The 17,032-nt window shown below is 33.6% G+C and overlaps 4 protein-coding genes across 5 annotated transcripts; 1 reads left to right on the forward strand and 3 right to left on the reverse strand.

Annotated features, from left to right (window-relative positions):
- The first annotated feature begins 2,779 nt into the window (after positions 1–2,779).
- LOC130636675 (AKT-interacting protein homolog A-like) lies at positions 2,780–4,741 on the forward strand. Of its 2 annotated transcripts, XM_057446475.1 has the most exons (2): positions 2,780–2,882; positions 3,133–4,741. In XM_057446475.1, exon 2 carries the CDS (start codon positions 3,249–3,251, stop codon positions 4,179–4,181), a length of 933 nt encoding a protein of 310 aa, XP_057302458.1. In that variant the 5' UTR covers positions 2,780–2,882; positions 3,133–3,248; the 3' UTR covers positions 4,182–4,741. The 2 variants fall into 2 exon arrangements, with proteins under 2 accessions (XP_057302458.1, XP_057302457.1); XM_057446474.1 differs by lacking the exon at positions 2,780–2,882 and having other exon boundaries at positions 2,940–4,741.
- Positions 4,742–4,843: 102 nt separating this feature from the next.
- Positions 4,844–6,542, reverse strand: LOC130636677 (9,11-endoperoxide prostaglandin H2 reductase-like). Its single transcript, XM_057446477.1, has 2 exons — positions 5,887–6,542; positions 4,844–5,441 (listed from the first exon to the last, which is right to left on the reverse strand). The coding sequence occupies exons 1-2, from the start codon at positions 6,400–6,402 to the stop codon at positions 5,106–5,108; spliced, it is 852 nt and encodes a 283-aa protein (XP_057302460.1). The 5' UTR covers positions 6,403–6,542; the 3' UTR covers positions 4,844–5,105.
- A 2-nt stretch (positions 6,543–6,544) lies between these two features.
- On the reverse strand, positions 6,545–8,242 carry LOC130636679 (9,11-endoperoxide prostaglandin H2 reductase-like). Its single transcript, XM_057446478.1, has 2 exons — positions 7,716–8,242; positions 6,545–7,287 (listed from the first exon to the last, which is right to left on the reverse strand). Exons 1-2 carry the CDS (start codon positions 8,229–8,231, stop codon positions 6,952–6,954), a joined length of 852 nt encoding a protein of 283 aa, XP_057302461.1. The 5' UTR covers positions 8,232–8,242; the 3' UTR covers positions 6,545–6,951.
- Positions 8,243–8,599: 357 nt separating this feature from the next.
- LOC130636676 (choline-phosphate cytidylyltransferase A-like) lies at positions 8,600–16,939 on the reverse strand. The gene is made up of 7 exons (XM_057446476.1): positions 13,957–16,939; positions 12,971–13,094; positions 12,547–12,657; positions 11,518–11,672; positions 10,882–11,103; positions 10,356–10,490; positions 8,600–9,890 (listed from the first exon to the last, which is right to left on the reverse strand). The coding sequence occupies exons 1-7, from the start codon at positions 14,077–14,079 to the stop codon at positions 9,702–9,704; spliced, it is 1,059 nt and encodes a 352-aa protein (XP_057302459.1). The 5' UTR covers positions 14,080–16,939; the 3' UTR covers positions 8,600–9,701.
- Between the last annotated feature and the right edge of the window lie 93 nt (positions 16,940–17,032).

A 17,032-nucleotide genomic window follows, 5' to 3' on the forward strand; every position in this document is an offset into this window, starting at 1 on the left:
ATTATACCATCCACACCATAAAATTCATAATGTTCTAGTGTCACATCTACGGGGCAATTTGGTTGGCCTGAAACCCGCAATCTGATTGTCCAATCGTTCATATAGTTCGCACTAGGTGTGTTGACAATGCATCTCTCCACTTACTCAACTGTTGGATTAATGGTGGTTTAAAAACGTAATGTAATGCTGGTCAAGATCATTAAAAGGATCCAGAATGCTATTCTCTTCATTAAATTTAAATAATTCATGGGCTCGTTAAAGATATCCCGCCGCAGGCTTTGTGTTTTTTGGATGTGTGTTGACTTACTTGTTATCATACTTTCCCTAGCAATAACACACGTCCTAATCATGAAATCGACAGCTAAAACATTTTCCAAGTCTTGATCTGACCACAGATTAATGGGGGAGTCCAAACTTCTTTACACCTTCCATGAAACTCGACAGATAGTTTCAGCTTTGTTGTTAGCTATCTAGACAATTTTAAAGAACTGGCAACCTGCTAAAGCCATCTACACCACCAAAAGTGATAAAAATTCCAACAAATCAGTTCGTGATTAGTGTCTGTCTGTGACAGGTGATTGGTTCCTTGTACATTGTATGCTCTTTTTCTTAATCTCCTTTTTTTTCTTGCATTGACACCAATCTCATCCAGTCAATGGATACTACTCCTTAATCGAAACCGTTGCACGTACAATTCCTTATTTTTTAAGTAGTTTTCTTAACATAACCTCGCCATAAAGAGGAAAATCTTTTATCAAATGAATGAACTTAAATCAAATTCATAGTCTGATCATTTAGTGAATTCCCTTATACTCAATCCGTATTCACCGCAACATTTATTATCCCAATATAATATTGGCGCCATTTTTTAAACAGTAAATTCTTCGTCAATTAATTTTTTTAGAAAAATTCTGTACCTAATTTCTAAGTTAAAACGTTCCAAATTTTATACACTATACGTTAACCCATCATAACAATTATTTCTGTAATCTCAAGGCTTCGAAGATCGATTCCAGACAACTTACAAACAATGTGAGCCGTAATATTTTCTTCTTCAAACTGTTTGAATAGATTTATTGAGCGAATATTTATCGAATGAGTTTTTACTAAATGTATTTTTATCGAATGAATTTTTCACATTATTAATTGAATAAGTTTATCGCATAATCGAATAAGTTTATCACATAATCGAATAAGTTTATCGCATAATCGAATAAGTTTATCGCATAATCGAATAAGTTTATCACATAATCGAATAAGTTTATCGCATAATCGAATAAGTTTATCGCATAATCGATAAGTTTATCGCATAATCGAATAAGTTTATCGCATAATCGAATAAGTTTATCACATAATCGAATAAGTTTATTACATAATCGAATCGAATAAGTTTATCGCATAATCGAATAAGTTTATCGCATAATCGAATAAGTTTATCACATAATCGAATCGAATAAGTTTATCGCATAATCGAATAAGTTTATCGCATAATCGAATAAGTTTATCACATAATCGAATGGAATAAGTTTATCGCATAATCGAATAAGTTTATCGCATAATCGAATAAGTTTATTGCATAATGGAATAAGTTTACCACATAACCAAGCAAGTTTATCGCACAATCAAATGAAATTACCGCAGAACAAGCTCATCGATTTACGAGTAGCTTTTTTACATAATCGCATTGATTTATCGAATATGATTTCACAGAAGCCAGTATTGGTGTTCCATACATTTTCATCATCGTTGAATGTTGTGGTATCGAGATATATGACATATTAGAGCAACCACAAATTGTATGTAGTTCTGTAATATAAAGTACTATAAAGTACACGTGCAAACTTGAGAAGAAGATAATATTCACTATCAATTTCGAGATAGAATTTTACTGTCTTTGGATAAAATAACCTTTTTGAGTTGGATTATACAGTGTAATTGGAAAATATTAAATAACTTTTCTAGGTGGTTGTTTTCTTTTTTTTTCTAACTTATCTCATCAATAAATTCTGCAAATAACAATCAAAGTGTCATTTCTCTATTTCTTTTAAAGCTTCTCCTGAAAACCGCTCACTTACAGAAACACACAGTTACCAGATGTTTTTTTTATTGATTTTGCAAAAATTTAAAACTGAAAATAATTGTTTCTAAGAGCCCTATTTGCAAAAAAATATATACCGTGAACCTAAAGTATTATTTCGTTAATACGTGGAAATAAATCCAGCAAGAATCAACCCTTATGACACTTCCAAGTGATAATTTAGTGCTAAACTCGAACTTTTCTTACCGTCCTGTAACTTTCGAAATTATGAGTACAAATCTTATTTTAGTTATCATGTTCCACCTGTGATAACAAACTCTTTTCTGTTTTTTAGTAATATGTTTTTTCCGTTCTTAATAACAGTTCTTAGTAATAAAAACGTTCTTGATTCATGTGTGCATGTTTCAGGGTGAACGAAACCAACTGCTACTTTACAACTAGTCAGAAATCCCTCTATTACTTTTGTTTCATTTTATCCGTGTCCGTTTTCTCTGCTTTCACGCATAATGTCCTAATTTTTAAAATTATTCCTATTTTCGACAGCATGGTACGTCCTATCCACCTACCCTTTCTTTAACTTTACAAAACCTTGCAAAGTCCAGCCACAAAAAAAGAGTTAATGGAATGAAAGGCCTGTTTCTTTCCAATGGTAAAGCCTTTTTGTTTTCAACACACGTTGTTTAACTGAATCTACATAATAAATTTTTAAACGAATAAAAACAATAAGGAAATCGTCCATAAAAAATGAAAACAGCTGCTGTGCGGCGATACGGAAAAACTTTTCAAACTTTTTTCATTTAAAAATCACGAAAATTTTTTTGCAACACATGAAAAATAAAAAAACGTAAGTTTTAATAGCTTTATATTTCACATGTTTTAATAAATTTTGCTTCGGTAAAAAAAAGCTGACATCAGCATGGCGAAGTATTTTCCGCTTCAGCGACTTTATATCGAGTTTGGCTCACATTCTGCTATATATCATTTGAATTCTTGTGATCTTTCTTCCACGAGTATACTTATTTTAAAAAAAACAAAGACGAGTATAGTAGAAAAAATGGAAGATGTCAGCGCAAATCCTCTTCAATCTTATTTAGAAAATGATGAAAACATTGATGAGAAGGAAGTGAAAGCGCAAGAAGATTTAAATGGATCCATTGATGATTCTTTCTCACTTAATAAATCTTCAGAAATAGGAAGACAATTTCAAAATATGAAGGAGCGGTTAAACTTAAGTTTAGACAACCTCCCACCACGGAGAAGGTCGTTCGATTTGAACACTAGCGTGTCGTCGGATCTAAGCATCGAGTGTTCCATCATTGACGAAGATATCGAAAAATCTCCTCAAAATGGTTTTGAAGAATTTTACAAGCATTATCGCAACAAGGTAATCCGAAACGAACTTAGCTTAGTCAGCCAACACAAACAAGATGGAATTTACGTAGTCCCGTCGGTAAAGTCTTTACAGATTTGGTTTGGTGTTTTGTTTATACGAGATGGACCATACAAAGAGGGAATATTTCATTTTACAATTTACTTTAGCGACGATTATCCAGAAAGCGTACCTGTATTGAGATTCAAAAGTAAAATTTTTCACCCACAAATCGAAATTAGAAGGGGAGTCTTAAACACAGAGCCCGTATTTTTTAAATCACCAAATAAAAAAGAGTTTCATGTTTGGGAACTACTGGAATACGCTCGCTCTTGTTTTTATCATTTAAGAATAAGCGAGTCAAAGAACAACGAGGCAGCAAATCTATTTAGGACAGATTTGAACTTATTTAAAGCTCGATGCAGGTCATCTGTTTTAGACTCATTATTAGAGTTTGAAGAACAGAGGCATGTAGGAGATTACGATAACGAAAATCCTTTTCGGTCACGTTTGATTGAACATTATATAAAAGATGGCGTTAAAAATATAATACTAACAAAAAGTTATCGCCTCGATAAGTCAGACGGAATGGTTGAGTGGGCGAAAAATCAGCTAGGTAAAGTATTGAATAATATAGCCTACTACAGTCCTGTTGGAAAGTCACGTGATGTTGGAACTGATCTACCACACTCTCAAAAAAATATTAAAGTGATGCGACAAAATAAAACATCACCGAAGAAGCGTATAAAAACTCCTGTACATGAAGAAAGTTAACATATTATGACAAAACTGGAGGTTTTTTTGAATGAGGTAGAAAACTATTATCTTTTCCGACATATCGAGAGGGAAAAAAGGCGTTGTGCATGTGTGAGCCTCATGATCATGAGTGCATATTCACCTAAACGAATGAATGCACCATTCTCCCTTCGTCAACCCCTCCCCCACCCTTCTTCCACCCTCCCCTCAATCCCTTCCCTCGGCCCAACCCTTTTTTGTACGACCAGACGCGTATAATAGTGAACATTTATGTAAAAGCAGCTCTCTCTAGGATCTAAAAACAGAAAAGTGGCGTGAATTGGATAGCCTCGTTTCAGACCTTTATGTATCAGTTTAGAATTAGCGCGGGATTTAGTTATGAATATTGTTACAAAATTTGTTAGCAAGTGTCTGTCATAAAAGAAACCATTTTATTCCAACACTTAAACGTTTTTTGTTAAAACCTAGTGTACAAGGACTTTTACATTCAGAATTGGTACAAAAATGATATTATATAAAACACACTGAAATTTGTGAAGAGCTAGTGGAATAAAAAAGACTGGTAAAATGAACATTCACGATTCGATGTAATTATTGAAAGAAACTCGTCCCAAATTTAGAAGCTTGACGTGAGAATTTGTAAAATGAAGCTAGAACACTTTAAAAGTTCTATTAAAAAACTTGTAAATCGATTCATTATAACTTCTACAGAATGAACAAATATACACTAAATGTTTTCCATAAAACAAGAATTCATGAAATACCAACACAGAGATATCTCTATGCATACATCTGCGTTGTGAAAATAAGTTTAAAATTTATCTTATTTTCTTCAAGTAAATATTTCATTTAAAAAGCAATATTATAATTGTAGAAATATGTTTTGTTTTGGTCGCATACCGATTAGTCTTCGTGTTATTCAAAGCATTGTTGACATTCTGTTCACCCAGTCCAATGTTCGTTCATGACACTTGAACATTTGGCGATATGAAGCTCCTGATTTAGCTGACTCATCAAATTCATATCATCTTCAGACAAAACGAAGTCGAAGATTTCACTGTTCTCTTTAATTCTTTCTGGATTTGCTGATTTTGGTATAGTGATAAATTCTCTTTGTAAAGCCCATCTTAAAAGAAGTTGTGCTTTTGTTTTCTGATGTTTTTTGCTAAGATTATCTATGATGTCATATTTGCCATCCTCGAATAGACGTGCTCTGGCTAAGGGACAGTAACCCATGACAGCTATACTATGCTTTCGACAGTATTCAACACAGTTTTCCTGTAAGAAAAAGGAAACATTAAGTAAAGACAAGAAAGAGAAAGTGGTTTTACCTCATGATGAAAGAGATGTTCATGGGTGCTCTTACCATATGAGGACCAAATAATGTTAGAATTAAAGACATGTTATCAAAGCAACAGGCTTAAAAGTAATCTCTTTCAAACAACTCGATTATAGTAGTTACGGTTCTATAGATTAAAAAACACATTCTTTCAGAATTATAAGTATCAAACACATTGTTTTTCAACCTCTACCTTCTACTAGATTTACAATCAGACACAAACATACACTTAAACAATCCAATGAAGCATATATAATTATAAACTTTATGTAGTTCTGTCTTCCCCAGCTCAACATTAGCGAAAAGATGTTATCAGCTTTTCCAGTGAAAGTCAAATAGCTCCCTAAATAGCAACCACCCTACAAAAAATGATTAAAAACGCACCGGAATGTACCAAGGATGAAGTTCAATTTGATTGACAGCCGGGCTCTCCATCCCACTTGCCATTAAACCTTTCAAGTGTTGAACATTAAAATTCGAAACACCAATGCTTTTGGTCAATCCTTCCTGTTTCAACTCAACAAAAGCTTTCCATGTCTCGATATTCTTTCCTCCATGTGGTGAATGTATTAAAAACAAGTCCACATAATCAAGACCTAGGCGAGTTAAACTCTCTCGTAAACCCGACTTTGCTTCATTATATCCATGCTTGCTTGGCAATAATTTCGTCACAACAAAATACTGGTCACGTGACAATGTTGAGTTTTTCAGAGCTTTTCCAATCATTTCTTCATTCTTGTACATTTCAGCGGTATCAAATAAACAATAGCCATTTTTCACAGCGGACTCGAGAGCCACTAACACTTTTTTAGGAGCTAAGTTCCAGCATCCAAACCCAAACAATGGCATACTGTTACCATCTGATAAATTAATTCGCTGTGATACACTATTTATGTCCATTTTTAAAATTCTATTAAAGAAGAAAACTAGCAATAAAAGTCATAGCTGCAAATCTTTTTTTGGAAAACTTGAGATACAAGGGAGCTGTGCGATGTTTCCAATCGCATTTCTTGTCGCTGTTATCGGAGTTAAAAAATTAGTTTTTATGTTTATGGGCGGCGGCTTTCACAAAAATTTCTAAATATATCTCCACACAACATAGAAGAAAAATAGTAAGTCAGTAACAAATAAACCTATATCTAGCGCAAGTGAATCATGTAAGCCACGATAATAAAGAGAACATCTGATTCGTACCTCACTTAAATGAAAAAGTTTAATGACGCGTCTAAAGTGAGAGAAGATAATAAATTATTGAGATAGATTTTCACCATTGATTTAGCGTTCATAATGTAAAGTTGAAAAATAAGTTCGAAATCTATCTCAAGAAAGTATTGTTTTCTTTAAAAAAGTATGCATTTAAAAAGCAATGTTATATTCGTAGAAATATGTTTTGTTTTCGTCGTATACCGATTAGTCTTCGTGTTATTCAGAGCATTGTTGAAATTCTGTTCACCCAGTCCAAGGTTCGTTCATGACACTTGAACATTTGGCGATATGAAGCTCCTGATTTAGCTGACTCATCAAATTCATATCATCTTCAGACAAAACGAAGTCGAAGATTTCACTGTTCTCTTTAATTCTTTCTGGATTTGCTGATTTTGGTATAGTGATAAATTCTCTTTGTAAAGCCCATCTTAAAAGAAGTTGTGCTTTTGTTTTCTGATGTTTTTTGCTAAGATTATCTATGATGTCATATTTGCCATCCTCGAAAAGACGTGCTCTGGCTAAGGGACAGTACCCCATGACAGCTATACTATGCTTTCGACAGTATTCAACACAGTTTTCCTGTAAGAAAAAGGAAACATTAAGTAAAGACAAGAAAGAGAAAGTGGTTTTACCTCATGATGAAAGAGATGTTCATATGAGGACGAAATAATGATAGAATTAAAGACATGTTATCAAAGCAACAGGCTTAAAAGTAATCTCTTTCAAACAACTCGATTATAGTAATTACAGTTCTATAGATTAAAAAACACATTCTTTCAGAATTTAAGTATCAAACACATTGTTTTTCAACCTCTACCTTCTACTAGATTTACAATCACACACAAACATACACTTAAACAATCCAATGATGCATATATAATTATAAACTTTATGTAGTTCTGTCTTCCCCAGCTCAACATTAGCGAAAAGATGTTATCAGCTTTTCCAGTGAAAGTCAAATAGCTCCCTAAATAGCAACCACCCTACAAAATTGATTAAAAACGCACCGGAATGTACCAAGGATGGAGCTCAATTTGATTAACAGCAGGGCTCTCCATCCCACTTGCCATTAAACCTTCCAAGTGTTGAACATTAAAGTTCGAAACACCAATGCTTTTGGCCAACCCTTCCTGCTTCAACTCAACAAAAGCTTTCCATGTCTCGATATTCTTTCCTTCGTGTGGTGAATGTATCAAAAACAAGTCCACATAATCAAGGCCAAGGCGAGTTAAACTCTCTCGTAAACTCGCCTTTGTTTTATTGTATCCATGCTTGCTTGGCAACAATTTCGTCACAACAAAATACTGGTCACGTGACAATGTGGAGTTTTTCAAAGCTTTTCCAACCATTTCTTCATTCTTGTACTTCTCAGCGGTATCAAATAAACAATAGCCATTTTTCACAGCGGACTCCACTGCAACTAACGCTTTTTCAGGAGCTAAGTTCCAACATCCAAACCCAAACATAGGCATGTTGTTACCATCTGATAAATTTATTCGCTGTGATATACTGTTCATGTCCATTTTTAAAATTTCTATTAAAGAAGAAAACTAGCAATAAAAGTCATGGCTTTAAACCCTCTGTTATGAAAACCTTGAAAAAGTAAGGAGCTATGAGATGTTTCCAATCGCATTTCTTGTCGCAGTTTCTCTTCAATCAAAACTTACATCCGATGACATATACATGGTTGTTTATTCTAGTTAGGTTTGTAAACCGTGGTTTTAAAAAATATTTCTAAATATATTTCAACACAACAGAAAAATAACAAGCCGCTAACAAAAAAATCTAACTGGTGCGAGTCAATAATGTAAGCCACGATAATCGAAAAAAAAATTTTACCTCACCTATGGAAAAGTTTGATGGCGCGTCTAAAGTGAGAGAAAATAATAAATTGAGATAGATTTTCAGGTATACCTTCTCTTTTCTTACTATTCCAAATACAAAAGAAATATCGTTATTTATAAATAAGATTTACTACTACAAATTTAAAATGCTAAATCTTAAATTCTTGTTCACACTGGGGTTATCAACTTCAACGTGGTAAAAAGTGTGATCAGCAAGAGAATGGATTGTTGAAGGGCTAAACGCAATAAGGGCGCTTATCGGCTAACGCCTACGTCTTCCCTTAATACCGGCGATTTAACTACTGTTAATGTGTTTAACGCATTTGCACTTCTTACTAGCGCCGTTAACCCCTTAGTGTGAGCAAGGCTTAAATATACAAACAAACGATGTTAATAATTTTGGGACTGACTTGCGAGGTTCTATAAGTTTACCAGTAAAAAAAAAATCAATATTTCTTTATCAAATTAAAATTTCCGGCTATTTAAATTGGATGGGTTGTGATCAGAACAATGCTAAATAAAATTTTTAAAAATCAAATGAAATTAAACTCATCTTCTTGGCTTAGTTTTTTTCCAAGCATGCTACAAAAACAAGGTCAAAAAAGAAGCATGCACCAAATATATTTCGTGTCCATTAAATAATAAATTCTTTTCGTTAAAAATAAATTATACACTTACAACATACGCTGTGGGATACCCTTTGTACATTGTCCTCCCGTGCGATATTACGTTTTCATTGGATTCCATACAAGCTTCGCAACAGTTAAAAAAGATGGCGAAATGGGAATAAATACTCAAGCTTCAGGCGCACATCACTTGATCAAGGATGCCACAAAAAGATTATAAATAACCAGGATATTTGTTTTGTTTACCTGAAATGTGTCTCAAATTTCAGGATTTATTTTAGCTCAATTTGAGTTTGAAATCAACATCATGACTAGGATTTTTGAACAATACAACACTTGGAAGTTCAACATTTCGAAAAACCTTCGCCTTTGACCCTTAAAATACTTAAAATGCAAAATCATATACATATCTGCGCATAATAAATTAATTTCAAACCATCTAAGCGCATGGCGTAACAAGTTTTCAAAACATACCACGCTAAAAATCAAACCACATTTGTTAAAATTATTGCTTGGATCACAATTACTTTTCAGGTTCCTTGTTTTCCTCTCCCCAGCCCTCGACTTCATCATCACTTATCTCGGCATGAAAACTTGATGGCGAACCACCTTCCCCGTTATCATAAGTCGGCGAGTGAGACGGAGAGAAAGCGGATTTGATTTTTTGACCAGTAATTGATAGACGGTTTTTTCCACGCGCCCATAAATCAGTCTAAAAAAAATCCAAAAACCTGAGCCATGTTTGTTTACCACTACTTAACAGTTTTATCTAGAGGTGTGACAGCCCCTAGAACATGCGAAACGATGCAGGTGTGCTATCGATAGCAACAATGCAATACGCTAGAAAGCATACTCAAAATGCTTAACATGTGCTTTCATCCCTCGCAACACCAGAACTTTCAAAAAAGACAAGTAGCTAGTAAGAAGCCGTAAACTACAATTCCCTGATCAAACGAAAATTCACCCCAATGTCCCTGTAAGATTTTGGAGGAAAATAGGTTTTTAATGATTTTGAAAAAAATATCTATATTTTAATAATAAAAAAATGAATTCAAAATTGACGAACTGCGTTACAAACTTTGACATTTGATGGTTTATATTTTATTACACAAAAAATCTCTGATTTGCGTTCTCACACACAGGTTAAAATAGATTTAGAAAATATAAAAAAACTCACGACGACACTGTCTTTCCCGAACAAGTCAATAAATCCCATGACAAATTCACGAGATTTATCCTCCCATGTGGTGATAATTTCTTGAGATTTTCCTTTAATTTTTTGATATCGCTCTTTCACAGCTAATTCTTTCTCCTTAAAAGCACAAAAATAGGGGAATAAATGATTTTCTAATACACACAAAAAGCACAAAAATAGGGGAATAAATGATCTTCTAACACAACAATCAACAGAGAATCTAATTGGTTATCTTTTAAGTAGACTATGGTAACAGTTTAAGAAAATCATACAAAGCAGCATCATGACTTGCTAATAATTCGTAGTTGATAGGCTTTGAAGAGCTTTTGTAGATGCCCGTATATAGCTTTTAGCACGCTTCGGCCAAACTTACTCTTTTGTTTATCGGAGTCCGTGCTGTCGTGGAAATGTGCAAGAGCAAAATAATTGCGTGTCCTTTCTCACAATAAATTGCACAAGATTACAGAAATTAAAGAGATTGAATCTTATACCTTAATAAATCTCATACCTTAATAAAACCAACATTCAGGTCTTTTCTACTGTATCCTCTGGCCAAGTTTCTTTGCACGTACATATCGTAATCTTTAACAATTCTTGTTATAAGATCAGAAGTTGAAATACTCGGAGTGCGCTGTGTGGCAGAAAATTTTCCCGCTTCTTTTACTGACTTGTAAATGTCTTCTTGACCAGCAGAATTATATGGTAGATCATCATGTGCGACAAAGTCGATCTAAAGGGAACACACACGACGTCAAGTTTGATAACCCATGGAAAATAACAAATTGGGTGAAACGCCGATGTATGTTTAGTTGGAGATGCCAGTGCATTTAGAATAACACTTCTTCGCAGACTCTCAACATAAATATCAAAATTTGATACAGAAAACTTGAAATAGAGGAGAGAGGGAGAATAAAGAGATTTTTCCATCTTTTTCTAATATTTTGTTCTCAAAAATGAAGGAGAATGAAAAGGTTGATTTTTTTATAACCAAAAAACTAATATTGTATAATATTAGTTTTTTGGTTATAACTTATTGACTGAAGGAAAACAAAAAATAAATGACAAAGCAGAAAGAATTTGAAGCCAAATGATGACATTATACATAAAGATAAAACAAACCAAAAACAACACCAAGGTGGTATACCTTATGCTTTTCCAAAAACTCTAAATCTATTATCCATGGAATATCACCACAAATAATCTCATCAATATAACGACAGTGGCGGAGAGCGTCATAACGCTCTGTTTCGGTCATGACAGTGAATCCTTTTAATCTATGTGTGCTAGCATCATTAGAAGCTAAAATAAAATACATCCAATATAACGACAGCGGCGGAGAGCATCATAACGCCCTGTTTCGGTCATGGTAGTGAAACCTTTTAATCTATGTGTGCTAGCATCATTAGAAGCTAAAACAAAATACATCCAGTATCACGACAATGGCAGAGAGCATCATAACGCTCTGTTTCAGTCATGGTAGTGAAACCTTTTAAGCCATGTATGCTAGCATCATTAGAACTTAAAAAAATACCTCTAATTCATTAGTAAAATTATCTTTTTTAAAAAACATTATGTGGATATGGTAGATATAAATTAAGGATGTTTTAACTATATCAAGCCTGGGATTTTTTAATATAGTACAGTACTATGGGAGAGGGGGATTAAGAGCCAGCAGGAGATACACAGACAAACAATTATTTTGCTATCTTGTTTTTTTTGCAGAAACATTGTATTTTATTTAATAGTACCAAAACATCACACTTAGCATCACTTTTGTAACTCCTGGTTACCAACAGAACATCATGAAGTATCTGTTTTCAAAACTTAAAAAATTACCCATCCAAACTACAATCTCCTCTTCTTCATCACAAACTCGAATAAAAATTAGAAAAAGATACAAAATTTTAGCACTAAAAAAATCACATGTCCATCAAAAGTTATGTCTAGTCAGAGATGATCAAACGCTGATCATGTATGGCCCTATACCACTTTTAACAAACCGCTAAGATTTTACAGTTTAAATTTATTCTTAAAGGGAATCTTGATGTATATGGTAAACTTCTGTTGTGGCATAAAATGGTTTTAAAAAGGTAAGTACAAGGATTATATAAATAAAAAATTAGGGGATCTGTGAGTAAACTGTAGCAGCAGTAACAGCTACAACTCTAAATACCTCCAACAATTAAGTATGTATTTGGAAACAAGTTTTTGGCTTGCATTAATGCACGGGCGTGTCCACTATGGAAAAGATCAAACACACCATCTGCATAAACTCGAACTGGAACTAAAAGAAAAGTTTATAAAAACTAACGATTTGATACATTTTGCATTGCATAACAGATTGGCAATTAGGCATTTTAAGAATTATTGGAAGCTCTCTGAAAATTTTTTTCACAAAAATTAAGGTTCTCCAAAATTTCACTAAATAGATGGATAAAAACCTGATATTAGTAATGTACAGAATCTATATTTTTATATAAAACGTCATATACATGATTTTTAGGTTATCTTATTAAACAAATTTGTACTGAAAGCTTGTTAAAAGTCTGAAAGAAATCGCAAAACCTCTCAACAAGATTTATGTTTATTTATCAAACCTTCTGTTCCTTTTTTGGCTTCTTCAAATGTAAGGGCTTTTTCTCTTTTTGGCCATTTATCAGCACTGGGACTATTTTCATTGTGTATTATTGCTGGATCGGACGGTGCCAAGATTAGATCCTCCTAAGAATTAAAGATATAGATACACAATTGTAAAATTTCTAACTCTTAAAAGTTAACTACATAATCCATAAGTGTTTAAAATTATAAGCAAATATTCTAATCTAATGATGCAATTTCTATCGAAATATATTAGGTGGAAAATACAACTGGAGACTTATATGTAATTATATTTTTTTCTGTGTTGAGAGCTGATGTGCCATATTATCTTAGTACTGCCATTTACACCATGGGTAAAATAATCAAAATAAAAGGATTAGTTAGTATAACCTAGAGATAAATGAAAGCAATGTGAATTCAGGAAGCAGTTAATACATTTGCATACCGTAAATGACCGTTTAAGCGTCCTGGGTGCTTAAATTTTTTTGAACTTTCAATGTGGATGCTTATTTAGACCGGGTGCTCAAATTAAGTCATGTGTAGTTAAAAAAAAAATCACTAAAATCACTAATACAGTTTACCTTTTCACTAAATTTTTTTTTTTTTGTGTTATTAAAGAAACACTAACCAATAAGTCTAATTTCTCTTCTTCATCATCCTCACTTTGAAGTGAAATTGATTTGTACACACGTTATTAAGTTTCCTCCATTATGCTGAAATATATGTTCAACTAAAAACCATGTTGTCTCATTAGTTTATGTTTTTTTCTGAAAAAGCGCCTAGGTCCAAAACTGCTACTTGTGTAGCAGCAAGTGCTTAATCGGAACCAGGGCACTTTTACAAATTTTTTTCTCTACACTTTGGCTCTTAGTCGGATGGGCACCTAATTGAGTCCTGGGAGCCTAATTGAGTCCTGGGTCCTTAATCTGTCATTTACGGTATGTATATATTGTTACTAACACATTAAATATGTAAAAGAACATACTAAAGTTGTCTTGGTTCGTTTTACACTTGTTCCATTATCTTCACTTTCCACAGCTTTTCTTTTTTTACGCAACAAGTCTTTAGTATCAATAGACATGGTTTGATTTAAATTAACAACTGTCATAAAAAATTAACATCAATTTTTTGGCCATTTGTAAGTGACTTCAACATATATATACTTTAGTAAAGCATACTAAATTTGCTGTTTTCCACTTGTTTTAACACAGTTATAGGTTTGATCGTTATACACTGTTAAAGTCTGATCATTCAAAAAGACATTTCTGATAAATCAAAACTTAAAATATATATAACACATCACACCTAACAAATATTAAAGGCCACTATGGAAAATATTATACTTATTATGCTGCACTCAGATATGCCAGCTCTTTCAATTTCGAAAAGAAGCGTTATGCTGGCTGAACTTTCCAATTTAACCTATTTATCATTCTCATCATTCTCGGCTTGACGTCCGTTTTCCATGCTAGCATGGGTTTGACGGGGTATATTAATGACCCTCTTCCAATCTGATCTAGACTGTGTTAGATCTAAACTCAACTTCCTCTATATCAAGTCTGTCCTTATAACCTCCTGCCAGGTCTTTCTCGGTCTGCCTCTGGGGCTTTGTCCCAGGAACTATCAAGTCTCTACCCTTTCTTACCTAATTAGCCCCCTCCATTCTTTTTAAGTCCCAGCCAATTCAATCTTCTTATCTGGATAACATCTTTAATTCTACGGATACTTAACCTGCTTCTTAGCTCATCTGAACTCCTTCTGTCTCTCAGACTGGCGTTACACATCCACCTAACCATTCTCATATCATTCCTTTCTAAACAGTCAAGATCTTTCTGCTTCACTGCCCATGTCAACATAACACTTCTTACACAGGCCTCATACAACCTTCCTTTTAACTCAATTGACAAGACTCTGCTAGTCAACAAAGGAAGTAACTCTCTGAACTTTTTCCAAGCAAAACCTATCCTGAAAGTAACACTTCTTCCAACACTCCCTTCACTGCCCAACATATCACCCAAGTAACAGAAGTTCTCAACTATCTCTAATGAGCCACTGCTGTACATCATTGAAGCTAGAAATACTTCATTCTCTATAATCTCACCTTTGCAATACTTACATACAAAATGAATGTCAGCTCTTAACCTTCCACCAATACTACTGCAATGCTTGCAAGTCTGACAAAAAATTGAGTTACTACCAACCCCTTTCCTGCAAACTCCACAAGGCCACTTTCCAACTACAAGGTCACACTTGGCTGCAATGCTACTAATCACGACTTTAGACTTTTCTGTGTTCACCCTTAGCCCTTTTCTCTTCTAGTCCGTTCTTCCACTTCTCAAACTTTTCAACTAATTCTTCCATCGACTCTGCTATGAGAACCAAATCATCTGCATCAAAAAACTCCCATGTACAACCTGTTCTGAACTCCATTGACAGCGACTAGAACAAACAACAAAGGACTAAGTACAGAACCCTGATGTACACCAACATTTACACTAAATTCATCACTAAGTGAATCGTTAATCCTGACACGACTTCTAGCATTGCTGTATAGATGACAAACTTCATTTTTTTTAAAAAAATTTATTATTTACATAGTTTAATTGCATCAACAATCATAAATTTAAAAGTTTACAATTCAAGGTTTTCAGGATTTTTACAAGCTCACTTATATATTCAAAAATAATAGTTCTGAAAAGTACAAAAAAGAAATACGGAAGGGTAATAAAAAAAGAAAACTTACAATAGGGGATAAAACTGTTGTTGGGGAGATATTAATTTGTTTTGGAAAATGAATAATAAAGTGTTAACAATTATACTTAGATAAATAGATAAATAAATCAACTATATATATAAATAAAATAAACAGGAAAATAAAAATAAAAATAAAAACGTTGGAAAAAGGAATGATTTAATCAATCTATTACTTCCATTTATGTCTGTTAATTGGTATGGTTCAGAAGTGGTAGAAAATGTATTCTTAAATAGTTTGCAGTTATATTTGGGGTATGGGCTGAGGTGTTGAGGCTTCATTAGACAAGACAATTGACAAATTTGTGACATTGTACAAACTGTGCCAACTGTTATTTTTATAATTCAGTGAACATAGCCATAGCAAAATAGCCACCTAATAGAACAGATTTATGTGAAAAAAATGTAACATTTTGTTTCATATGCAGTCCAAGAGCAAGAGGCTTACTGTGTTCTGTTTTTTTTTTACCCCCTCCCCTGCTGCTTGTGGTATGGACCTATGGCCTTAAGTAACAAGCTTAGGTAGTCTATTTTAGTTAAATTATTATAGTGTTAACTATTAGTCATAGGTTACCAATACATTCATAAAATTAATAATGCAGAATGACAAAACACTAGTGAACCAGCCATATAGTAGGAGTCAATGGAGGCACACCTTTCCTTCTGTAACCCCAATTAACATGTGCTAAACTTTTAGTTTAGCATCATTAAAAACAGAAAAACAGATGATTACTTTAATTGCTATGATCTGATTGCATAAAAAGAAAGATTTATCTAAACAATGGTTAGCTGAAACTGTGAACTCCTCTACTTAGCATCTCATATTAAAGGTATAACATCAATATAATAAAAATGCTGTGTTGAATAGTTAAAAATAACAGCCAATGATAGGTTATGCACGGCATGAAAAGCACCCCTTGTGGTAACTATAAAACTAAATACATGTGTATTCTTGAATTTAGTACCTGTAGTTGGCTGGCTAGCTAGGTCAACTAAGCACAACCACACAAAATGTAAACCACTGCACTGCGCTTTGTAGCTAGCTGACTTATGAGCCTAGCTATCTATAGCTAGCTAGTTAGCTAATAGTAGCGAGCTAAATAGTTATTGTAGCTAATAGCAAATCACCTTCTAATTAAATAAATTACGTGCAAAATGTGTGATATATATCATTACGTGAAAAAAGTAAAAATGTCTGGCAAAAGCAAAGCACAAGAGAAGAAAAGTAATCAATGCTACCGGTGTGATTGACACGTGAAGCGTGGGTTCAGGGTTCGCAAATGCGAATGTTCCACCCTGAGTAGGACGTC

The sequence above is a fragment of the Hydractinia symbiolongicarpus genome, chromosome 3, assembly GCF_029227915.1.
Source record: "Hydractinia symbiolongicarpus strain clone_291-10 chromosome 3, HSymV2.1, whole genome shotgun sequence".
NCBI lineage: Eukaryota > Metazoa > Cnidaria > Hydrozoa > Anthoathecata > Hydractiniidae > Hydractinia > Hydractinia symbiolongicarpus.